The sequence below is a fragment of the Gymnoscopelus microlampas genome (assembly GCF_963454915.1).
Source record: "Gymnoscopelus microlampas genome assembly, chromosome: 3".
NCBI classification, from domain to species: domain Eukaryota; kingdom Metazoa; phylum Chordata; class Actinopteri; order Myctophiformes; family Myctophidae; genus Gymnoscopelus; species Gymnoscopelus microlampas.
Window position 1 is genome coordinate 36,089,856 of NC_139940.1, and position 25,999 is coordinate 36,115,854.

The 25,999-nt window shown below is 39.8% G+C and overlaps 2 protein-coding genes across 4 annotated transcripts; both read left to right on the forward strand.

Annotated features, from left to right (window-relative positions):
• Nucleotides 1-305: 305 nt before the first annotated feature.
• Nucleotides 306-11,718, forward strand: ptpn2a (protein tyrosine phosphatase non-receptor type 2a). Of its 3 annotated transcripts, none has more exons than XM_084052570.1 (9): nucleotides 306-506; nucleotides 4,028-4,118; nucleotides 4,231-4,331; nucleotides 4,832-4,930; nucleotides 6,887-7,024; nucleotides 7,442-7,651; nucleotides 8,179-8,340; nucleotides 8,736-8,950; nucleotides 9,601-11,718. In XM_084052570.1, the coding sequence occupies exons 1-9, from the start codon at nucleotides 450-452 to the stop codon at nucleotides 9,788-9,790; spliced, it is 1,263 nt and encodes a 420-aa protein (XP_083908696.1). In that variant the 5' UTR covers nucleotides 306-449; the 3' UTR covers nucleotides 9,791-11,718. The 3 variants fall into 3 exon arrangements, with proteins under 3 accessions (XP_083908696.1, XP_083908697.1, XP_083908698.1); XM_084052571.1 differs by having other exon boundaries at nucleotides 8,739-8,950; XM_084052572.1 differs by having other exon boundaries at nucleotides 8,748-8,950.
• Nucleotides 11,719-12,966: 1,248 nt separating this feature from the next.
• On the forward strand, nucleotides 12,967-24,903 carry cep76 (centrosomal protein 76). The gene is made up of 13 exons (XM_084050928.1): nucleotides 12,967-13,198; nucleotides 14,487-14,642; nucleotides 14,755-14,839; nucleotides 14,941-15,165; nucleotides 15,663-15,848; nucleotides 16,108-16,205; nucleotides 16,800-16,928; nucleotides 17,613-17,798; nucleotides 19,945-20,111; nucleotides 21,307-21,466; nucleotides 22,391-22,564; nucleotides 23,241-23,458; nucleotides 23,932-24,903. The coding sequence occupies exons 1-13, from the start codon at nucleotides 13,136-13,138 to the stop codon at nucleotides 24,068-24,070; spliced, it is 1,986 nt and encodes a 661-aa protein (XP_083907054.1). The 5' UTR covers nucleotides 12,967-13,135; the 3' UTR covers nucleotides 24,071-24,903.
• The last annotated feature ends 1,096 nt before the right edge of the window (nucleotides 24,904-25,999 follow it).

Genomic DNA, 25,999 nt, shown 5'->3' on the forward strand with positions numbered 1-25,999 from the left:
TAGAGCGGAATAACTCTCTAGTTGTTGTTAATTTGCGCTTTTTTTTCCTAATGTTGTTTAAACCAGTGGTTCTCAAACATTTTCATGTTAAGGAACCCCACATTATTTGTAGACCCAACCTTCTGAAAATATTTTGTGCCAGAGAGTGAGACCCACATCAGATTCTTCTTTGAAAATAGCAGATCTAGTTCGGCTATTTTCCAAATAGCCAATGTAGTAGGTAGTTAAGAGTGTGGCTTCTTTTGGGCTCGTTTTCATGGACCTAGTTGCTTAATCTCTCTCACAAAACCTGGCAACACTGGACCAGACTCCCCGCTGGGAACCTCTGGGGTTTAGAATAGAGAGACTGCTGTGTTTAGATGGCTGTCAGAGCGGAATAACTCTGCTAACGGCATTGCAAACAACTTGAGGATTATCTAGCGGGTGTCCAGCGGCGCCGAGACGGTAACATGGAGCGAGAATTCGAAGACATAGATTCGTCAGGACGATGGCAAAACCTCTACAATGTAAGTCAGTCGCGATCTCACGGCGGGGCCTCTCATGTGTTTCTATGGCGATTGCTGCTTGGTTGGTTGCTAGCTTAGCTTGCTAACTAGCTAGCAGTGGTGTAAAGTAACGAAGTACATTTACTCAAGTACTGTACTTATAAGTACTTTTTTTTTTTTTTTTTTACTTTACTGGAGTATTTCCAGTTGTCTGTACTTTTACTTCTACTCCACTTACATCAGAGGCTAATATTGTACTTTTTTTTTTTACTCCACTATATTTATTTGAAAACGTAAGTTTATTTGTGGACTTTGAATTGGTTATTCCTACAAAACATACAGCTCTCTTTACATTTCGGCCATTTGAAAATAGCAGATCTGCAAGCTCATAATGCGTTTCGATGCGACGCATTGTGAGCTTGTAGATCTCTTTTCAAAAGATTTTGTATACATTTGAAAACTTGTGGAATGGGGACATTCTGCAGAACGAGTACTTTCTATTTTTGGTACTGTGGGTACATTTTTGATACCAATACCTTTGTACTTTTACTCTAGTACATTTATAATTCCGGACTTTACTTGTAAGGGAGTACTTTCTACATTGCAGTATTGATACTTTTACTTAAGTAAAAAAATGTCCGTACTTTTTCCACCACTGCTAGCTAGCCAGCTAACGTTATGCAGCTAGTGGCGAGCTTTGCCAAAGAAGCGCTCACCTTTTTTCATTATTTATTATTATTATAGCCTGTTAGGGAAGTCACTTATTTGGTTGGGTGGTCGACTTGAACGCATTGTGTCTGACTGGTAATAACATGATTCCGGTGTCACTTTAACGAGAAGCTAGACCACGTTAAGCTACCCCGACTTCCGTAGCTAATGAGCTAAAACGTGCACTAAGTAACACACCGCTGCTAACGTTAGCTTTCTGGGAATTAAAGATATACGCCAAGGATAAGACCATGACGTAATCGGTGTTGCCATGTACGCTTATTATAAGCGATTTAAAGGGGTTTAAGCGTTCTTTTGGGGGTTTGTTCCTGAGGTGTAGTTGCTTATTTGGGCTTGTTTACTAATGTTGTTTAAACCAGTGGTTCTCAAGTCAAGGACCCCCAAATGAATATGTCCGTGTGTGTCCCCATCTGAAAACATTTTGTCCTAGGGACCCACATACCAGATTTGTGGTGTTCAAATTATTTCAAATTTCTAACTTTTTCCCTCAAGATTTATTTGAAAATAACAGATCTACAAGCTCATGGGATGTATATAGGTTTAAAGTGTTAGTCGCTTCTTTTGGGCTTGTTTTCATAGACCTAGTTGCTTATTTCTATCACTCAATCTGGCAATGCTGGAGGTAATAAACTATCGGAAGTGTTGTGTAGTTAAAAGTAGTCGATCTACAAACTCAAAATTGTTGCAGCACGAGTGACCTTGTAGATCTGCTATATACCTGTAAAAAAAACTCAACTTAAATGCCTCATGGTGTCCTGCTGCCATCAGTGCTTATACTTCTCTCCACTGTGGCTCCACAAAAATGACGTAATTTAAAATAATATAATTATATTTCACTTGAAAATACGTCATTTTTAAAGAGCTGAAGGCGCGGTTCTTTCCGCTAATGTTTAGTTGTGACGTCACAGGCGAATCCCAGGTTGTATGCACCGTCAGCTGAACTGCAGCTTCTGAGAAGTCATCAAGACTTCCCAGAGAAAAGCCTACCGTATGTTTTACCAGCAGATTATGCTGCTCTGCTGTTGATACAGCATCCGAGCAGTGGTGGGGAAAAAGTAAAAGTATCTTCAATGCCACAATGTAGAAATACCCTGTTACAATTAAAAGTCTGGAACATTTACTTGAGCAAGAGTGCAAAAGTATTGGCATCCAAACGTACTTAAAGTGCCAAAAGTAAAAGTACTCATTATGCAGAATGTCCCATTTCATAAGTTTGGTTTTCAAATGTACAAAAATCTTTTGAAAATAGCAGAGCTTGTAGATCGTCTGTTTTCAAATGGCCGAAATGTATATTTCGGCCATAAATAATTGTAGTGGAGTAAAAGTACAATATCTGCCTCTGAGATGTAGTGGATTAGAAGTAAAGGTACAGAAAATTGGAAATACTACAGTAAAGTAAAACGTACCTCAAAATTCTACTTAAGTACAGTACTTAAGTAAATGTACTTAGTTACTTTACACCACTGCATCCAAGTTTCTCCAGCCCTATTACTGTTGGACCTGACCCTGTCATGTGCCTACTGTTGAATAATAGATTTAGTTAGTGGTGTTAAAGTAACTTCAAATGTTTTGTACTTTTACTTCTACTCCACTACATCTCAGAGGCAAATATTGTCATTTTACTCCTCTACAATTATTTGAAATCTTTAGTTTAGTTTCTAGTTACATTGTGGATTTATATTATTTTTACAGAACATGCATTAACCACTTCATCCCTATAAACATAGGCAATCTGAAAATAGCTGATCTACAAGCTCACAATTGTAGATCTGCTATTTTCAAAAGATTTCTTATACATTTTTGAACACTTGGGACCTTCTGATGAGTACTTTTACTTTTGGTACTTTAAGCTCATATTGATGCCAAGCCCAATACCTTTATACTTTACTCAAGTCAATTTTGCACACAGGACTTTTTCCTGTAACATCGTATTTCTACATTGTGGTATTGATACTTTTACTTAAGTAAAAAAATGTTAGTACTTCTTCTTCCATCACTGGTTTTAGTTGGACTGTTTGCTCATCAGTCAGAGAAATGGTCAGCCTAACTTCAGCTGCTGCTGCTGTCTACGTTTGTGTTATTACACAATCAGTTGATGGATTTTAGGTGATTAAAGATCCGCCAGAACAGCCTTCTCCCATTATTAGAAGAGATATATTTAAACCGTTGAAAGAGAAATTTGTGTTTTTCTAGCTGGTACAGTGCATGCAGCATCATCATTACTACTACTGTCATAAGCTTTCTCCTGATAGTTCCTGACCTGATGTGCATCAACATAGTTGAAATGTGATATGCTCCCTACATATAGTTTGTTGTCCAAATAGATTATATGCTTTAGAAATGCAGTGTTGTGTTTACTCATTTCAGCAGTCATTAGAAACAAATATCATGATTTTAATCTGAAACAATACAAAATTTGATCTCCTGCCATGAGTTGTGTTGATGTCATATGTGAGGAATTAGTCTTGCTCTTCATAATGCTGCTTAGATATATTATCTTAACCCATTAAGACCTGAGCCGATTCTTAAAAATGTTTTCTAAATCCTAACAGTTTTTTGAAAAAAATCTTTAAAAAAAAAAACCACGATTTTTCAAAGATAGCAGATCTACAAGCTCATAGCACGGCACTCAGTGCCGCGCTATGAGCTTGTATATCTGCTATTTTTGAATAGCCAAATAAATCTTAAAGTGACACAGATGCGTTCCAGGTCTTAATTGGTTAAAGGGTGGCGTAGGTAAACCATGCATGAATGTATGTATCACCACTGTCATAACACTATGTGATCATATTTTGCTTTTATTTCTCCATTAGGAAATCCGAAACCAAGCTGGTGAATATCCCTACAGAGTGGCGAAACTTCCACAGAATCGGAATTTGAACCGATACAGAGATGTCAGCCCGTGTAAGTGCAAAGCCAAATACTTTATTTGTTGTAGTTTTTATTTTTTTTAATTTATTTTGAATGCAAAACAAATTTGCGTTATAACAATTATTTTCTATGCTTCTGGTTTCAGATGATCACAGTCGGGTGAAACTTGAAAACTGTGAAAATGACTACATAAATGCATGTTTAGTCAATGTAGAGGAAGCTCAAAGAGCTTACATTCTATCTCAGGTAATGTATTATGTTATGTATATATTGGTGTGACGCTGGCTATTGGGAACAGCAAGAGCTTGAAGGGAGCTGTCATACACTCATAACTCTGATGCAATTACTTTATTTATAGGCTGGCGTTTCAGCAGAAAAGCTGCAGTATCATGAAGAAGGCAGCTTGTCTGCTGTAATGTCAGTCTACAAATAAAGTAATCACATCACTGATATGAGAGTGTGGCGTGGCGTCTCCCTTCAAGCTCTTAGCAAGCAATTTAATCATGAGTTAATCAATTGACCAGACAGGGTGGAATTTCCCGAACCCCCCAAATATGATGTAAGAGCAAAATGCCCATTGCCTGTCTGTATATGATTAATGAGGTCACGTTTGTTCATACAATTGTATGTAGGAAAATCATAAAAGATACTTGTGTGTGCATTCATTCATTAATTGAAGTCACATTGATATGCCACTTGATTATTTACTGGTGGAGGGGAATAACCTTTTTGTTTTGGTTCCGCAGGGCCCTTTGAGGAACACATGTGGCCACTTCTGGCTAATGATCTGGGAGCAATGTTCCAAAGCAGTTATAATGCTCAATAGAGTCATTGAAAAAGGATCTGTGAGTACTATTTACTTTTTTCTTCTCCCCAAAAAGTACTCAAAATATTATTTTTTTCATTTCCTAAAATCGCAGATTTACATGTGCGCAACGTGTTGTGAGCTTGTAGAACGGCTATTTTTGTGATTAGTCGTACAGCAAAGTATATAGGGCTTAAGTGGATAAATATCCTGGATCTCGATGTGTTCCCTATAATTATACACACACAGTTTGTACAGATCTAGAATCAGTTTTGCCCTTGTGGTGTTGACTTGGTCATCACTTGCCTGAGAGGTCCATTTGGATTTAATGCTACAATGCAGTATCATTCTGGCGGTTCGCTGATTCAAAACGTTTTCACAGTGTCCCATTTAGACCTGGAACATATACGTTGTTATACCGGGAACACCTCTGTGTGTAGTTGTTGCTATATACAGTATATAGCAACGTAATAATATATATGTTTTTTAAAGTTTTGAATACAAATTTAAAGTTTTTGAGAAAACGTAGGTCAGGAATTAGAAAGCGTGTTTAGAATCGTCCTCAGGTTTTAAATGGGTTAGTTAGGGGCAGTTCATATAAATTGAATCACCGTCCTTGATGTGAGGGATTAACGTTGTCCATATTTCCGTTTTCATCCATGCTTCTTGTGTAAACACACACACATTCCCAGGATAATCTGACAAGTTAATGTGAGAAAATAGCTGAATTGTGTTATCTTTGAGAATAAAAGGCAAAATATCCTCCTTCACCACAACTAACTTAAAATATACTGATTGTACGGGGGCATTTTTGGCACAGAGAAAGGTTTTCCATTGGCTTTGACACCAGATGGATAATAGAGCCCCAAAATAGGATGCCACAAGGGACAGCATTTCCTGTCTGGACCTCTCTGGGCAACACAAGAACCTCTCAAACTGACGTACACAGTAAGGGTTAGGGGAAAATAACAGCCATCAATATATGTAGGTGTTTTGTCGTTGTAAATGGCCCACCTCCATAGAAGATCACTCAAAAAGGCATTACATTTTATTTTATGTGTTTTCTTTTATTGAATGTCACCTTCTTTAGCTTTTTACAGCTTGGGCATAAATAATGGCCCAGAGCCTTCTAAGCATGTCTCTTACTTGACCGACCAACTTGATCCAGGCTTGGGAAAAAGCTTGAAAGTTACCTTGGTTAAGTCATTTACTGTGTGTGACATGCATCGATGGCGATGCTGTGCTCAGTAGTATGTAAGGTGTCCCTAGGAGAGTAGCCTTATTCTACGATGTACACGCTGTGTATTGTAGGAAACATTGTGCTACGTGTTGGCAGTGGAGAGTATTATTCTCCCCGGGCTATACTGGGCATGTAATGATCCGCTTCGTTCGTGGAGTGGCTGCTGCTACCTTACGCTGCAACTATTAATCAATGGAACCGGCTACACCGAGCCTGAGAACGACACGTATGTCACATGGAGTCTTGGTTAGAAGCTCTCCTCAAAGTAGGATCTCTTGCCAGGGGGAGGGGAGGGGTTATGGGTCCATCACTCACCAGGGAAGGAAATGAGGATTAAATATCAAATATCAAACTGTTGTTATTAAAATATGTATTTAAAAAACAATAATAAATATGCAATAAATGCTGATGATCTGGACAGATGAACAATGGGCAGGACGAGTACATGAGCATACTATACAGTACAAGTACTGAAACATGCAGAGTTGGGTACTTTGAAATGTAGTCCGTTACTTGAAAATGACATGCAACAGTCCATGAACATCTAATCGAGGACACCTTCTTACATATGTGCTGCTAATTGGTCTTGGTCCAAGCATCCATCCATCTTCTTTTTTTTTGTATATTTTTGGATGTCTGATTCAAACCTTGGCGCTCACTAGTAGCATATGGTCTGTGCACAACTAGTTGAGCTCCATGCCCCCCCATTTGTCTTCTAAGGAGATTGAATGAACTCATGTATTTTCTCTGTAACAGGAAAAGTGTGCCCAGTATTGGCCCACCACAGAAGAGCAACAGATGCCATTCACAGACACAGGATTTGTTGTGAGGCTAGTTTCAGAGGAGGACATGTCCTATTACACTATACGAGTGCTAGAACTGCAAAACTCAAAGGTGAGCACTTGATCAGTGACCACATAGAATGTCATTTTTGATATCCCAGTGGTCAGGTATAAAGACTGTATTTTGTGGGGAAGTACACGCAGTGACATCTTGAGTGTTTATTCAACTCTGAAACAAAACCAAAGCGGTTCTATTTGTACACTCTTAAGATTTAAATTAACACTCAAGGTTTTACTCTGCACTCTCAAACACAATGCAGCACATCATAGAATTTAGTCTTTCCATTGACTTGGCAAATTACTTGATTAGCTTTGCGTAACAGTGATTGCATGACTGCATTTTGTGCTCTATAATTTATCCTCACCAATGCAAGTTCTTTAGAACTGTTACAGAATACAGTTGGTAAGCAAAGATATTCTTGTTCTCCTTATCATCACTTCCACTTTCTCACTGTGTCACCTGGTCCAGACAGGGGAGTCCAGGGAGATCTACCACTTTCATTATACCACATGGCCTGACTTTGGCGTCCCAGAATCCCCTGCCTCTTTCCTCAACTTCCTCTTCAAGGTGCGGGAGTCAGGTTCCTTAGGTCCAGAACACGGGCCCTCTGTGGTGCACTGCAGTGCTGGGATAGGACGCTCAGGGACCTTCTCATTGGTGGACACCTGTCTGGTTCTGGTGAGGAGGATTATCATTGAAAGTTATGGCCAGAGGACAGCAACAGAATGGGAAATGTCATGTAATGATTTAGGAAAGGACAGGAAGGGTTTCCAGAGTGTGTTAACCTTTAACAATAAGTCTACCTATTGCCAACCATTGCTAATTTTAGTCTTGCAACCTTTGTGTTTATCACATGTGGACTATGCTGGTATAAACATAACAGTGGCAAGGGGCATTATCTGTAAATTGACTAAATAAATTGGCAAGTTTTGCTTACATATTTACTTACCTCGTCTGTCACATAATTTCTAGGTAGATATTAGAAAGGGGTAAACCTTCACTCAATCCTTTGGATTTGTTCCTTTGGTCATCATTGTATTGTTGGGTTTGCCTTTGATACAGAAAGGAAAAAAAGAACACTCCTGTTTGACTTATCCATACAAGTAGCTTATGTGTTCCACAGCACTATTTTGTCAAAACATAGGCTTTGTTAAACATTCTTCTCAGCTTCATTGTAAACATCCTCTTCCTTATCCGTTGTGCAGATGGACAAGAGGAAGGACCCATCGACAGTTGACATCCAGAGAGTCCTTTTGGACATGAGGGAGTATCGCATGGGCCTGATCCAGACCCCAGACCAGCTCCGCTTCTCCTATATGGCTGTCATAGAGGGGGCCAAGTCTATCCTGAAAGACATCTCAACAGAGGTAGATTCATTGGTTACTTGGAACTGAGATCATAAAATGGGTAGATGTTCAGTCTGCATTCACAGCTGCTGTGACTCACTTACTTGTGGACAATGTTTAAGGTCAGCATAATTTTTGTTTTGTCAACATCGCCTATGAAAAGACCAAAACCTGCTGTGCATTTTTCTCTTACTCGATTCGAATGCATACATTTTGAGTAAATTCTGGACTGTTAAAATCTACAGAGGTGTCAAACTATTTCACCATGCTCTGGTCATGTTCTAGTAAACGGTATTAACTTCTTCTGTTAACAGATTGTCTTTGTTCAACACTCCCCTGAGATGTTCTCTCTCAGTCACGTGTGGTAAGAATATGCTCATCTTTGTGTATCCTGCCTTTGTCTCCGTTCTCTGTAGCAGAGCGAGCAGAGAGTGATGTTCAAAGACAACGTCAAGCCAGATCTACCCCCTCCACCACCACCACCCAGGCCTTACTTGGATGACGGGCCCTACATAGACAACAGGCCCAACGGTCAGCCAGGGCCCTGTCTGGAGCACGAGCCTCCCTCTGGAGATGACGGATCAGCTGGGGAGCAGCCCGACACACTCAGCCAAGACAACAGCTCTGGGATGTAAGTACATACACACTTTTAGGTGTTGGTGGGAGAGTGAGTTACATATTTAAGCCCTATTTTATACTTTGTAGTACATGTCATGCTGCAAAACAAGTATAAATGTTTTGCCTATAATGACATGCCACAAATAGGGACGCCAGGTTGAAAGTGGTTACGTTTTGCCTGCAAGGAACCAAACTCCATTTCAACTCAACTTTTGTTAACTCACTGAGTGCCAGAATTATTTCTGGCTATGTTGTCCCAGTGCCAGAGATTTTTTCAAAGTAAAGAAAAAGTGCTTAGGAAGCGAGATACAGCCTTTTTCAGTTATAAGTTAAACAAGGAGTGGATGGAGCTGCAAATCTTCAGATAATGATATCTTGGGTTCTGAACTTTTCTTTCAAAAAAAAAAAAGAAATTATTTTTTTTGAGTTTGACAATTTTTTCAAAAACACGTGAAACACGTGATTGGCACGTTGCACCATAGCGGTAAAACACGTGAATAGCACTCAATGAGTTGATGTCTCATTAGAAACTTGAGGGTAATAAAACTGACATACTGTGGCACAGCAATGCTGCGGGGGCAGGGCAAAATCATACTGTAAATGATGGTCAGGCGTTTCAAGTATTATCATTTGCCTAATAGTTTTCCTTTCTTAATGTTTCAGCGTGCGAAAGAGACACCGTGAGGAGAGGATTGCAAGCACCGCACAGAAGGTCCAGCAGATGAAACAGAGACTGACCGACTCAGAGAAACAAAAAGAAGATTGGCTATACTGGAAGCCAATTCTATTTAATGTAGGCGCTGGGGTCGCCGTGGCTGTTGGCCTGTTGGTGTGCTGGATCTACTCCCAGTGAACTGTCTTGGTCACTTAGAACTGACTCTTATTTTGCACCTGTACCTGGGATTAGGTACTTTTCTTCAAGTAGAATTACATGGTAATATGTGCATAACTGGGGTTATTTATTTCTTCAAAATGCCAGAGCGCTGGATCAAATGAGTGTGTATATTTTTCACGTAAGATCTTCTAAAAAAATTGTAACATCTCAGGATCTTGGTGCCAGCACGATGATTAAAAAAAATAATTGTCACTATTGATGAATGTACTGTATCATAACAAAACGCTTTGGAACAAAACTTACTAAAGGCGCAGTACAAAAAAAGAGAATATTCTGACAGTTTTATTTTTGCATTCTTTATTTGTAAAGGTCAGATGTTTATTGTTCATCTGTGGACATGTTTTACATTTTGCATTTCAAATGGTGTGTGCTGACTTTCCATCCTACCATAGATACTTAGGAAGTTGAAACTCCAGAGACTAGACATCAGCTACAACAGAGCTTTTTTTCTTTCTTTTTTTTTCCTAAAATGAAAATTGTTCCGTTTCTCATGCATGCGTTTAGACGTTTTTCAGTGCACCTCTTGTTCTTCCATTTGTGTCAGCAGGGCATGCCAATATGGCCAGATATATTTTTTGTGTGACCAGATACTTCTGGTCAGTTGCCTAGCTGATGTTTCAAACTCTTATAGAATATTAATCTGTTCATTTATTTTCTATCATATGAACAAACTTTCATAGGTTTTACTTCTCAAATGAATCAAACAAGCTGTCAAGTCTCTTTCTGTGTGTAGATTAGCCCACTGGTTGGGTTAATGTGTGTATTTTCAGGTTATCCCACTATTGTCCTTAGGGAAAACAGAGTTACTCTTATCAGTACAGGATTCCATGTGGCAAAGTGTTGATGTCCTGAGCTATGGTAGAATCTTAAAGTTGTGCTCCCATCATATAGAATGTATTTTCTGTTGGGTCTGTGAGAACTGATGCCCACATTAGACAGTAATAGTCACAATGTTCTTTTTTAATGGTTTTTACTGTTGTTGCTCTCTAAGAATTGCAGCATGGAATGCATTTTGCAGTGCGACTATTCATTTGAATTATAACCACATGAGCCCTAGCCTCACTATTCTGGGGTTAACATTCAGCAAAAGTACTCTGATCTACAAGCTCAATGTGTTGCAACGCTTTGTAAGCTTGTAGTTTGACTATTTTTGATGGAAAGATTTGGTGCAAGTATGTAGGGTTTAAGTTGGTTATGCTGTTCAAAAGGTTGACCAGATGGGTATTAGATTCACTGGGACCGACCAATATAAAGGAATGTTTCATAGTGCAATTTAAACGTTTGACCAGAGCACCTTCTATTCAAATTCAGTTGTGAGATGCTTAAGATGAGAAATTAGGTGACAAACATAAATTAGTCTATTTATTCATTTACTGGGATGGATACTTATTTAATGTGCCTTGAAGTGAGTCAAATGGTTCGATAGGAAAAGTGAGTGATGCAAGATTTCCTACCATGACCAATACAGCAAAATTGGCTACACACAGTACCGTGAGCTGACATTTCCCAGGCTAGAGAGAGTAGCATGTTTGCACTGCATTGAAGAATATGCAGTAAGTGAAATCGATACAAGGAGACGTGTATCAAAATAATAGCGCACCAAATGTGTTGTTAGCATGTATTATATACAGTGAGATGGAGTGATCAATTGTACACTGGATATTTACCCCTATTGGATGTGGTTTGTACACATATCTTACTTGCCCCAGGATATAATTTTAGACCATAACATTCCATTTGTTTTTTTTTGTTTTGTTTTTCCACCTAAGATTCAGGGGAGTTTTGTACACTGTTGAGCTGCAGTGAGAACATGACAGATGGTGTTTTGAAAATCAAACAAAACATGGACTACTTCTTGAATAAAATGTTCCTCTTTTATAACAAAATCTGTTTGGAGGATTCTTCCTTTCAAATAATGTTGCTGCAGAATCAGGTTCAATTATCAACACAGAGCTCTCACCATCAAGCCACTGCTGTGCTACAGTAGTCATAATTTCATTTTGACTATGCTTTGAATCAATGCAAGCAAAATTGGATGCCCCCTCAATGTGGATTCCAGGAACTGATTCAATATTGCAAAAAGAGGCTCTTGCTCATATTGACTACTGTGGTAATTACATTTCCCCCTGGCCTGGGGGTTGGACTGGAGAGTGTGGAGGAGGATAAAAAAAATGTTCTATCATCAAGCACAACACACACACACACACATGCAAATTAAATATCTGTCTTTCATATATATATATATATAGCATGAAATTCGATTAGTGTGAAACTGATCAATCAATGTAACACACCAAACCTAATAAACCTAATTGAAGTAATGTTCCACAAAGTAAACTACAATTAGATATAAAAGAACTACAATCAATTTCCAAAAAGCCAAGGTCCTTAGTCGATTGTCGCAGATTGCTGACGACATCAGTGATATCAATAGAATGCCCAAATAAAATGAAAACGTTGTAAATAAGTTTAAACGAAAAAGACGAAAAATAAACATTTATTTCAATTTAATTTCTAACTCATATTATACTCTATGGTGTGTAGCACTGACTTGTTTTGTGATGAAATTAGAAATAGGGATGAAATTAGAAATATGAAGAGCTTTTCAGGCGCTTATGCATTGCAGATACATTCGCGCCAGTATTGCCATGTCGGCTTATTATAAGCGACTTTGGGCTTCTTTTTCTGTAAAGTTGCTTGTAAAAACTGGTAGTTGCGGGTTCCGTTTTTTTTGGGCTGGCTTCTAAAGTGAACTTGCTAATTCCAAATGTTTTAATTATTATTTAAACGAGTGGTTCTCAAATATTTTCATGAAAATGATTTGTGCCACAGGCAGCCCACAGGGAGCATTTGTGCTATTAGAATGCTTAAAACAATATATATATATATATATATATATATATATATATATATATATATATATATATATATATATATATATATATATATATATTGCAAGAGTTTTTTGAAAATAGCAGATGTACAAGCTCACAACCTAAGGTTTGTTTTGGCTTGTTTTCCTAGACCTGGTTGCTTGTTTCTCTCACAAAACCTGGCAACGCTGATTCGCGCTTCCTTTTCCGCCAGTTTAAATTGACAGTTGTTTTGTTGTCAAAGACCGTAGTCAGAAACCATAGAGTTATAATATACAGTCAGAAATGTAGAACGAAGCACGTTCACGTCTATATTTGACAGGTTATGGTTCACGTACACACACCGTTTGTCATTATATTGCAGGTTTCATAATTTTTGGCTGCAGAAGCAGCTCAAACAGTCTAACAAGTCTAACAGTCAAACAACATAATGTCTCTACCGCCAGAGAAAGCCTCTGAACTGAAACAAATCATTCACAACCATTTGATCAAGGTAAGTAAGTGAAAAAAGCCCCTGATGACGGCTGTGAACACTGATGTACTTCGTTAGTTAGCCCTGATACAAGACTGTCATATATTATTATGACCGATGACCGTCTTGACTTCCAAGGCTATGATGTACTATACCTGTTGTAATTGATTACAACGATTATGTTATTGTTTAGTTTTTTGGTAGGCTACATGCTGTACCTCTAAAATATTGAGTGGTGATCTGTGTTGTATTGTTAGCAAGTTGGAATGATATTCCATACATTTCATATATTCCAAATACAGTTTATACAGTTGTGTAATTTATAGAATACATGAAATGCATGTATGTTTGGAATATCACAGCCATTCCAGAGCTGGGTTTGTGTATATAGGCCTATGTATAGCCTATAACCTGCCGTGCAGCTGATCGTCTCAATGTGTTTAGTTTGATTGAATACTTTTCCCAAAAAAGCCTATGGCTTATTTCCATTGAGGTCCCGTGTTCTCCACTGTAATGTTGTCAGTGGTCAAAGCACCAGAACATATAAACCTGATACTGGTCAATGAAATGATTTCTTATTTCTGACCATTAGTATAATTGATAATTATACCATTGTTAAACTTATGGCTCAAAACTGACAAAGCATCAGCTTTACTTTGGTGTGTGAGGCTGGCTCACACAATTCATTTGATGTTAAGTCGGTTATCTTGCACTGTTTGCAATGGTACAATTAACATAATTGTATAAGAGCTTTCACACACCTACTAGATTCACACACCTACACAGTTTAAAAGCAGGTGCGTCGGCTAAAAGCAGTGGGTGACACCAGAGAAGAAAGGAACCTGCACACTGCCAGCTTGCATGATGTCGCCTACAATTAACATAATAAAAAAATATGGTAAATGTATGCATAGGGTATGCACATCCCCTGTGCAGTTCTTTGAAAACGGTGCCGCCGTGCTGGACCAAAAATATTCAAGTGAAAAGGGAATTTCCGCACAAGATAAATATATTGCTGCTCTCTCATATTTAATTTAACCACCACCACATGCAAGGGCTTCAACTGATGAAGACCTTGCATGGGTGAAACGTTGTTCGTGTTGATTAAATAAAATATGTGTGAGCAGCAATTTATCGTGTCCGAACATTCCCTTCATTTCAATTCCCATGGTAAACATAAAAAAAATACTACAGACTAGAGACAATTGGAGCCTCTAACTCAGTATACTGGTGACCAATATCATTGTGTGTGGAAGGAGGTGGAAAGGGTATTTACCGTTCACAAATGTTATTATTATTATTTTTTTAGATGAACATCCATGGCAAGATCCGAGACGTTCTGGCTGAGACTGTGAGGGATGACCTCGGCACTGGACGTCATGCACTCTCTGAGGCGGATTTTCTTTATGCTCTGCAACGTAGAGGCATTGTAGACGATGTCATGAAGGACCTACATTTCACCAAGGTTGCACACCACTCGGCAGGCAATTTGCACATTTACACGCACAGATACGTTATCCTTAAATCGCTTCACAGTCCTCCTCTAACCTCTCTGTTTTGTCTGCTGTTTGAATAAGGAATCTCCACTAGAAACTGACAAAGGATCGCCTTCAAAGCCTGCTACTCACTTTGTTGACAAAGACCTGACTCAATCAAAGAAAAGTAAGGAGATAATGGGGAAAGTGCTGTAAATTTGAGGGTCCCTTCTTTTTGGACATCATAGTTATTATTAGTGTATGTGGTTTTCCTCCCTGTTGTCTCAGCTAACATTGACCCAACACGGCGGTACCTTTATCTACAAGTGGTTGGTGGTAAGGCCTTTCTGGAGCACCTCCAGGAACCAGAGCCCTTACCTGGCCAGGTGTGTTCTACCTTTACACTCTACCTGCATTTCCGCAACCAGAGGTTCCGCTCAAAGCCGGTGCCCTGTGCCTGTGAACCGGACCTGCAAGAGGGCTTCCTCCTAGAAATCCATAAAGATGGCATGGGTAACACCACTTCCTGTTTAACCACTTCTAAACCTGGCATCCCTATTTTGGGCAAGTCATTATATGCGAACATTTTCAAAAAATTAAAAAGAATAGCACATCTACAGTTGTAACTCGTCAGCTATTTTTGCATAACACCATTGTACAACAAAGTAAAAAATAGGGCATAACCACTTAAACCCTCACCACCGTACAATGGACCTGAGTACCAACTACACTTGGTACTCTTTTCTCACTCTACACCAAATATTTTTGCCAGAAATACCTGATCTGCAAACAAGCTCACAATGCGTCACAAGACGATGAGTTATGAGCTTGTACATCTGCTATTTTTGGCGAATGTTTCCCCCAGAATAGGGGACGTTGGGGTTTAAGTGGTTGAGTGGTTAAAGGCAACAAAGGGAAAAAAAATAAACGTACCCATAGAAATAAAAGCATAACTGTGCTATATTGTTACTGTTTATTCTATCCATGCTCATTATTTCTATGCCTTGCAGGAGAAGGCAGTAAGATGGCCGATGCCACCGCCATGCTGTCTATCTGTGACCCAGTCCACTTGGTACTGATCAGGACAGATACGTCCAGCGAGACCACTCTGGTCTCCTCCTATTTCCTGGACTGGAGGACCGTCCTCAGCTCGCCCAATGGGAAGACCTGCATTGCCGTGGAATTACTGGGGGTTGGTGAGTGAATGCTCAACCCACTGTATGTTCAAATGGACAAACAATTGAACCACTTATTAAATACAATTTTAAAAAAAAGAAATTTACATCTACAAACTCACAACATATTGCATAATGATGCATTGTGAAGTTGTAGATTGGTAATTTTCACTGTTTTTGAATATCTTTTGCATTCTGAAAATGTTACTGCCCATGTACATGCCCAAAATAGGGATGCCAGGGTTAATGCGGTTAATTTGCGTGTATGTGTGTTCTTCAGGAAGTGAGTGTAAGGTACCAGCTGGTGTGCTGAATGTCAGCCTTGAACTCTACCCTCCTCTGACTGGAACTCTGAGTGCTGAGATAATCACCACACAGGTAAACCCTAATTTATAAACTGTAGTATTACTGTGTTGCTCACCAAAAAAACTGATCTACAAACAGCTGACAATGCATCGCATTATGACACGTTGTTAGTCTTCAAATAAGTTATTTTGCAAGTAACACCCTCGCACAATGGAGTATAAATTAAGCTTAAAGAGTCTTCTCTCTCTGCATTGATTTGTTTAATTATTCATTCATGAATTGACTCACTCAGAAAGTCATTACTTAAACTTTGCATTAAATCTGTATGACACTTTAGATTCAAACTCAGTTACCTCAGTTAATTGGTTTCTTTGTCCAATGTGTTCATTTGGTTATTTTATTAAACAATTCATTATTCATAATTAAATCATTTCATAAATACTAGACATTTACATGAAAAGCAAATAAAACATTGGCTACTTATTGAACAAAATGTTTCTCTTTTATAACCAAATCTGTTATATACTTGTATATCTGCTAATTCCATTATGTTACGATATTTTGAACATGCTGACATGCCCAAAATAGGGCTACCAGGTTGAAAGAGGTTAATCAGATCACATACATTGGTCATTTATTTGTCTCATTCATTAATTTCCCATGCAGCAATCACTGGAACGCCAGAAGACTGCCGAGAAGGAGAGACTGTTCTTGGTTTATGCCAAACAGTGGTGGAGGGAGTTTCTTGAGATCCGTCCATCGCACCAATCCAAACTAGTCAAGATCTTTGCACAGGTTGGAGCTTGTTCTCATATCTGACTGATGCTTTGTATCTGCTGTGAAAACACACCAGTTGTATCATGCATGGTTCCAAACCTTTTTTATGTAATACAATTCTTCTGTGCTTTTTTTTCCTTTCTTCCATCCAAATCACATTCTTTTGCCATGTACGTACTTCCATTGTACCGAATTACACAAATTACATGTATCAGAAAACTGACATATGTTTAGGTCTAGGTAGGATATTTTATAATATTGTATACTTCTATACAAACAAAACACTGTATGGACATAATTTTATGACCCAAACGTATGTCCTCGATCTGTATGTATATTTGAATAATGAGGCAAACCACAGGTGTGCATAGTTGATCTACTGAACTCTCTGGTGGACAAACTTGTAGACAGATTTACAGCCGCAGGCTTTTCCAACACGACCGACGTCGGTCTGGTGCGTTGCCTTTACACAGACAGACAACCTCGTTACAATAGTGTTGCACCCATGGAGGTATGGGTCGCACCACAGCACAACTAAGCTCAACTAATATCTACTGTTTTGGTGCCTTGGAAAGAGTGGTTAGAGTTAGGGTCAGGGTCTTTAAAACCCACAAAGCATCTACTTGTTCACAGTTTGCCTCAAGTTTAACTCAACTTTGTCCCTTTACCCCTTGTCTGGGTTTTCATGTGTGTTCGGTGCAGGATGAGAATGGTGTCAACAGGCCAGTGTGCTCTTATGTGCGTGTTCTCCGTGCTGGTCGCCTGCTGGAGAGCCCACGGCAGGCAGCACGCTTTGTCAGCCTGCTGGCTCACGAGAAGGCACCTGTGGTTGGAGGAGGCAAGCAGGAGCAGTGGTGCACTCTGCTGGCATTTCTCTGTAGAGGCAAGGTGAGGAAATGGTTTTAACCAGATTGTGTGAAGCTATTGCGGTTCAATGTTGTCAGGCATCAGTGGGAAAAGCAATTTTGACTTAAAAGCTTTAATAATAGCCGATCAATCAACTGATCAGTTACTTACAGTATGTTGAGCGACGTGGTCATATGATGATACAAAAATGTGGCTTATAGTAAAAATCGCTCTTAAAAACATAATTCTATGTAGTTATTATACTATTGCCCAGAGGCTAGTATAAACTTAGCCCTCTGTGTGACCTCACCCATCACTGTAGCTTGGGATTCTGTTACATAGCGTCATCATTTGGATTTGGAGTGGGGGGGTAAAGGTATTTCTGGCCTATGTTCCACTGTTGTACTGCAAGTTTGAAGGTATTGACATGTTCCTATGGACGTCTGTAGTAAAAATGGGGGTGGTAAAAGTATATTCTGCTGTAAAAGAACTGTTTAAGGGCGCGCTCCCACGCACTTTTATTTTACCTCTGGGGTGGAATCTGCCAATGCTTTGTCAATGCAAATGCATGGATTCATGGTCTTGTGGATTTTTTCCAAGAATCCATGCATTTGCATTGACAAAGCATTGGCAGATTCCGCCCCAGAGGTAAAATAAAAGTGCGGTTGGAGCGCGCCCTAAATGTGTTTTTTTGACCGCCTGTGCAGAATTCAACACTGATAAAAAATATTATTCATCCAGCCCCCTCAATTCTGGGTAATAATAACACAGATTGGGCTATAATAAACTACTTCATTTGCAATATAGAGTGAAGGCAATTTATTTTTTGTCTACAGTATATTTAATCTGCAGTTGCTGCCTTTTGGTTTTCAGAGTACTGTGGTATTGATGCTATTGTTGTACAATATGGTGGTATTATTGTTAGTACCATGATCATTATATTTGGTCAAACCTTCCAATGCCAATCTATTGTTACGTTATTGATCAATTTATATTAAAAGTGCTGCTGCTACTACTGTTGTTAAAATATAACCGCAATAAAAAGTGAAAGTAGTATTGCTCCCACTTTTTAGTCCGTAGCATTGATTGTGTCATCCTAAGAAACAAAGTCTTGAAGTTTGCAGAGTTGACTGATGTGTTTTCATGTCAGACTAGATATTAGGAAATTTCTCTGGACCACCACAGAATGAAATCTTCTGCCTCCTTGTCTCTCCGCATGGCTGGCAGACACAACACACCTCTCACAAAGTGGCCCTTGTCAGCTGTGATTTATTGCTTTCATTCCAGGGGAAATTAATTTACCCCCGTCAGTCCCCGGCCTGTTCCGAAGCTGCCGTCCATATTATCACGTCTGGGAATCATCTATCATTCTGACTTCCCCACAGCCTAAGCCAAGCATACAGCAGTAACACAAGCCCCCCATCTAATCCCCGGCCTCTTACTGAAAAAGTTGTACAACTGAAATAAGAGTTGCTTAGTGTCATGGGCAATTTCATAACCGAAACTATTGCATTTACAGTTGACTCAAATATACTTGGTTGCGCATGATGTCACATGCTAACAATTGCCAATCTACTAGCTCACAACACGTTGTGACTTGTTGTTAGCTTGTAGCCAATTCTGCCAATTCTGCTGTGCGACACCGGCACGCAACTAAGTATCCATCATGATTCAGAAAGCCTGCTGGTGTCAAGAGAACAAGGCTGGTTAAACAGCAGTGTAGCCTATATACAGTACATGATGACTTCAGAATAAAATGTCACCAGCTCATCAGGCTCTAATTGATATCTTATGGAACAGACAGTAATGATGTGACGATAGGAAGATGCACAACTGTCACCAACATTTTATTTATACATTTATTTTTAAGAGGGGAAGCTAATATGACACCATGACATGAACCCTTGCCATGATAGTGTAGTAGGGCAAAATTACCCATTACCCTGACATGATTTCATTCAGTCATCCACTGTGGGCTCTCTGAGCATCATTTCTGCTTTATGGCACAATGCAGTGGGCAATATAGAGGAAACTTTGGATAGGAGAGTAGGCAGATATCGTTTAACAAATGCTATTGGCTGAATTTGAAACCACAACATTGCACCAAAAACTTGGCTTATGTTGAATCACTTTGGATTACCAAAGACTCAGAGAAATATTTTGTGTGGGTTATGTTCTTTTTCCCCAGGGTGACTGTGAGGATCATGCCACCCTGCTGTGTTGTCTCCTACTAGGCTTTGGCTTGGATGCCTTTGTGTGTGTGGGCACCAAGGCCAAGGTTGGTCCACACACCTGGGTCATGACCCGCGGAACTGATGGCAGCATCACCTTCTGGGAGAGTCTGACTGCACACAGGTTTGATTTGTAGTGTAGTTTACAGCTACATGTGTTGGTATACTGTACATCCTGCTATAAAACGAAGGAAACTCCTCTCAGTTCGTCTGGCCTCATCTGTTTTTCTCCTCGGCGGGTTGATCAATCGATCTGAACTTGCACAAGGGCATTGATCTTTGGCATATGCAGGGAGTGGGGAAATCGATTTTTAACTTTTCCCAAATTTATGTTCTAGATTAGCATTTGTGACACGGAATCTATATTCGTTGTTGCAGTCCAAATAGCTTGGGCGGTGGTTGAAAATAAGGGTATGGAGAAGTTATTGATGTACGTGTGTTGTAAGGGATGATAAATGTCATAGTGGTAGTAATGCAGTAATATGTTGAGCATACTGTATAGGCTGCTGTAAAACTGTAAAGTGACCACTTGCACACACAGTATATTTGTTAGCTTGTTGATCAGTTGAACACTACAGTTCGTAGTCCTAAAACCTGGAAGTGAGTTCACAATGGATTCTCTCACCATCTTCTCAATGCTTTTTTTTACCATAGGGTTTTGGTTAAATGCAGAAATCAAGGTCTGTAATTATTAGCATAAGCTTAACCACTATTTGAGGGCATTATAAGCAAAAAATGTAGGAGTTCAAAAACTTTACAAAGTGTGTTGATTTGTGTAGGTTATCTTCTTGGAAATGTATGAATATCTTCACTTCATAAGCCTTCGTTTAGTACAGAGCTTATTTTTTTAATTAGTCCCAAACCCAATGCAAAAATTCCATTGGAAATCTGCCATAGGAACCCATGGCAGAGGTAACTTCCTGTTTGGCTTACAAAAATACATCATCTCTGTAGGACCTCTATTTTTTTATTTTTTTATATAGTCTTCCATCGTGTCTGTCTGTACTGTAAAGCAACTTGAGCTACACATAACTTATCAAAGGTGCTATGAAATAAAATACATTTAGAAGTCCATTATAGGGCTGTTTCTTTATATGCATAGTCCACCTTAAAAATAAATATCCAATGCACTTTTGTAAGTAAAGGACTATTTTTGCATCTCAATGTTCATTTTCATTGTGTGCAAGCCTTTTTGTTGTTTATGGACATCCAATAAAAGGCACTTTTATAGAATTGGTGTGTTGTTTGTAGAAAATAAAATTGTATCATTCCTTGATCCTGGAGGCATTGAATCTGCTTGTTTTCTTATGTGTCCCCAGGTACTTGCATCAGGCAATAGACCCAGATGCACCACCTCTGGCGCCCCAACCCAAGCCCACGTCCCCATACCGCACCGTGGGCTGTGTCTTCAACCACCAGATCTTTTTAGCCAACTGCCAGCCCTCTGATGCTGTGGAGCTCTGTGTTTTTGACTTACAGGTGAGAGGGGGTAATACACTAACTAAATACACAATTATAATTGAATGTATTATTATTTTAGTACACTAAGGTGTGGAGATAATGTTGTGTTATGTTTAATGATGAATTAGTCTCTATAAAATCATGAACCACAAGACCTTCTTAGCCAACTGCATTGCACTCGATTGACAAAATCTTAACCTAGAACCTCTAGGTTAATGTATAGAGATAGCCAACTGCAGACAGCACAGAATAGATTAATCAGGGTCCTCGGTCACATATACGTCACAAACATGTAAGAAATAACTAATTCAAAGAACTCAACTGGCTTCTAGGCTCATGCCTCGTTTCCACATAGTTGATGTCTGCATTTCTGTTTAATAGATGCAATATTCCCTCTAGTGTTCAACGCAAGGAAATGCATTTATTTTAGTGATGAATTGAAACAATCATTTTGAATTCATATAAAGTGCATTTGAGCGCCCTGAATAGCGCTCTGAAATAAAACGTATTATTATTAACATAGCCAAGCAAGTGAATTGAATGAAATAGCGTATTCTGACGTTTCCAGGGCTCTCCATAATTCCTTGCAAAAGTTCAACAAATCCGTATGGCACATACGTTCCCAGAGCTATATGGAAACGAGCTGTTACTCGATCTAGACTGCTGCCAACCTCTTCGTCACATTGCTGGCGTTTCCAGCATAGCGTAAAAAACGCAGCGCTCCCATTGAAAACAATTAAAAAGGAGAAAGAAAATGCCTCGGTGAACACAACCCCTAAAGGACCATATCAGTGGTTTACCATTTTTCAGTTGATTGTTTGATTTTCAAGGAAGAGACAGACTGATGTTTGGTGAAAAGGTCTAATGGTCCTGATAGCAATGACTAAGTTTGCTTAGGCAGGAGAGCCTCTGCTAAGTGTCCTCTTGGGTTTTTACGCTCAGAACCCGTCCCGATGGAAGGCCATGAGTGAGGAGGCCCTGAGGTCAGTTTGTGCCCCAGGATCCACTACGTCTCTGCCCCCTCTGCCTCCTCTGTCTGCTCCTTCTCTGGAACCGGCTGCCACCAGCAACCAACTGGAGCTAGAGATGCGCTACCTCATATCTGAACACAGGAAGGTAAAACGCTGCCTGAAGCTTACTGCTTGTATTGTGGCGACCTACCAGACATAAGCATGGGTCCTAATTTGGATCATGTTACATTGTTTTAAAGTCATACTGTGTAACCTTTTCAATTAAACAAAAGTATGTATTTTGGTATACTCTTTCACTTGTATACAGTATTTTTCGCAATCATTTCCTATAAATGTTTTTTGACAACTTCTCTAAAGACAATTCTTAGTCGTGAGTGTTCACACACTCACGGCAAAAAATATTTAGGCATCGGAAATGTACTGGAATTTCGAACTCGTTCTTCTTGCGTTCCAAAAGAATCTTGACACTCAGATCCTGCAGTATTTGTTTTGGAGAGGTACATCCGTGTTTTTGTTTCAAACTCAATTCTGGGAATCGCATTTCTAACAGACAACAGAGCTACCATAGGTGTCGGCAAAAAGACTACTAAAATGGACGTTACACAGTGGGACTTTAAGATGACTGACTGATATGCTGGTAGCACTAGTTGATCAGTTGACCACGCAATTAGAACATCCCAGTTCCATTCCATCTGGTACACCTGTGTTGGACTGCACTTAGTTTCCTCTCTTGCTACATTGCCCTGACTAATAAAGTGAAAAACAGTCTTATAAAACCATCAGTAATCAACAGTAAATAAATTCATAATTTCCACTTCCAGGACCTGGAACTGGCGACTGTTTGGGACGACCATCTGTCCTACCTGCTGTCCTCTGCCCTCTCAGCCTATGAGCTGGAGCGCTGCACCGGCGTCTCCTGTGGCAACGAGGAGTTCCAGGACGCAGTGAGGAGGGCGGTGCCTGACGGACACACCTTCAAAGGCTTCCCCATCCACTTCCTGCATCACAACGCTCGCAGGGCCTTCGCCACCTGCCTCAGGTGAATTCACGTGACAGGACTGCTCTCGCTCTGCGATTGTTAATTTTGGGGGGGAATATTCGCCAAAAATAGCCATATTTCTGGTGAAGAGATTTGGTGTAGATGGAAAAACTGCAGTCTGACTACTATTGTAACTCAAGTATGGTTGAATAAGACTAGAGGGTTTAAGTGGTTAAGTAAACAGGAAAGTGGGTTTTAATTACATGCCTTCAGACATGCAAAAGTGTCACTTTTCAGCTACAGTCACCTTTTTGAACCAAAATACGGCAATTGTGTGACACCTGACCCGAAAGAAAACAACATGTTGTCACCTTTTTCACCTCGGGGCTGTTTGCATGCCTGTGCCTTAATTTGGCTATTTTCCGTATTTAATATATTTCTTGTTTTACATACATTTGCGCTAAGCGGATTGGCTTTCGATGTACCAACTACCAAGTATAGTAACACGACTGTTACTGTTGTTGCTTGTGTAGGTCTTCCTTCTGCGAGGAGATTGTGTGTTGTCGTGGAGACCATGTCCGGCTGGCGGTCCGCGTTCGAGTGTTTGTCTACCCCGACAACGCCTGCGCTGTCTGGCTCATGTTTGCCTGCAAGTACCGCTCTGTCCTCTGACTGACAGACAGTTTACCCTCCACAGTGATGTCAAACACTCTTCTCTTATTACACGTTTGCTTTCATAAACAGTGCTTTAGATTGTGTGTCGGTAAACTATGGGTCATGTCGACAATTGATGAATCCTCTGTTGTGGTCCTAAGAGCTTTTCTCAGTTAAGAGTGATGACTGGTCCCGCAGTTGAGTTACTCCTCTGTTAAGCAACCAGCGGGCCTGGAGAACAAGGTGACACAAGGCGGTATCACACGGCATGTTCCTAAGTTTATTAAGCACATACAGAGGTCACATACAGTACACATGGCCAGAAGATATGAGTCATGACTGATAAAGCTAAGCTAGCCCATCTTGGACCTGAGGCCGATTCTAAAATGCCTCCTAATCCTAACCAAACTTTTCATAAAAACGTAAAAAACACCTAATGTGACACAAATGCTGTCCCGGATTGAAAGGTACATAACAACGTATAGGTTTAACCCATTTAGACCTGGCTCCTAAAAACACCTTCTAAATCCTGAAAAAAACGTCAAATATGTATTAAAAAAATACAAAAAAACGTATGTTGCTATATACTGCACATAGCATCAGGAACTGGGATGGGCTAGACTAGGCAGGACAGTGACAGACTGCAGAATCAGAATAAACGTTATTGTCACATCACTGGTTTACAGATAGAAGTAGGTGATAAGCTCCCTCATTTTGTTGTTTTCCAGAAAATAAGGAGAAGAAAAAGTAGGTGGAGAGGTAGAGCAGGGAGAAAACAATCTAACATTAAATAATCATGTCAAAGAGAACATAAAAAAAGATCACGATATCTACATAATAATAATAATAATAATAATTACATTATTGCGAATCTCAAAGTGCAAAAACATACACATATACGTAAGTACATACACATATATATGTATATATATATATATATATATATATATATATATATATATACATACATACACACACACACACACACACACACACACACACACACACACACACACACACACACACACACACACACACACACACACACACACACACACACACACACACACACACACACACACACACACACACACACGCATAGCATAAGACCAGCAGATAAAGTATGTACATGAGGTTAGGTGTGAAATTGGTTACACATTGGTGGGCCCACATAGCCGCAGGTATGTGCATGATTAGACATAAGGTGCAAAAGAACACTCGCATGCTGGGCACACAGTCACGTGATAAAGTGTATAAGGCTCAAGGGGTTAATCGGTATAGTTCGATAGAGATACTGGGGTGCAGTAGCCTGGCTCCAGCCCCTGAATCGACAGCCTCGCATTCAGGGTCTGGTGACGCTGTAGAAAGGCAGGGTTTTCTCGGTTGAAAATCTAACCGGACAATCCAGTATGAACCAAGATCGCCATCGAGTCCCACTTTGGCCACGCCCCCCATCTCAGAAAACTGCTGCACTGAGAGGGCTCTCAGACTGAATGATGGAGTGAAACTAAATGAAAATTCAGGCTAGGGTTGTAGCTCAAACCTATATATTACAACGGGTCAGGGTCCAGAATGGACCATAAGCCTATTTTCACATGGCAGGTAGCCTGGGAAGAAGCTTTTCGGGTCTATGATCCGGTCGGGAGCGGAAGTAGCCCTACGTCACCAGGCGCGTCATCCGCGTCATCAGGCGACCGGATCGCGACAATCCGGAAAGACGTCACCCCAAAATAGGTCCGTCCTAATAAAATCCTTGATGCGGCATAATTTAGCTTTTTTTTTTTTTTTTAAATGTGAGTGTACTTTCCAGAGACTATTTAGCGTCTGTATTATCCGTATTATCCCACGGGGAAATTCTATTACATTTAAATAGGGATTGGGGAACCAAAACAAAGCGGCACCGCAAAACCGGATCGCGACAATCCGGAAAGAGGATTCTTTTTTCTT

Coding starts and splice junctions, on each gene's coding strand:
- cep76 (XM_084050928.1), top strand. CDS start 13,136: ATGTCTCTACCGCCAGAGAAAGCCTCTGAACTGAAACAAATCATTCAC. Junction 16,206..16,799: donor CTGAGATAATCACCACACAG/GTAAACCCTAAT, acceptor TTTCCCATGCAG/CAATCACTGGAACGCCAGAA. Junction 20,112..21,306: donor GAGAGTCTGACTGCACACAG/GTTTGATTTGTA, acceptor ATGTGTCCCCAG/GTACTTGCATCAGGCAATAG.
- ptpn2a (XM_084052570.1), top strand. CDS start 450: ATGGAGCGAGAATTCGAAGACATAGATTCGTCAGGACGATGGCAAAAC. Junction 507..4,027: donor GATGGCAAAACCTCTACAAT/GTAAGTCAGTCG, acceptor TTTCTCCATTAG/GAAATCCGAAACCAAGCTGG. Junction 4,332..4,831: donor GAGCTTACATTCTATCTCAG/GTAATGTATTAT, acceptor TTGGTTCCGCAG/GGCCCTTTGAGGAACACATG.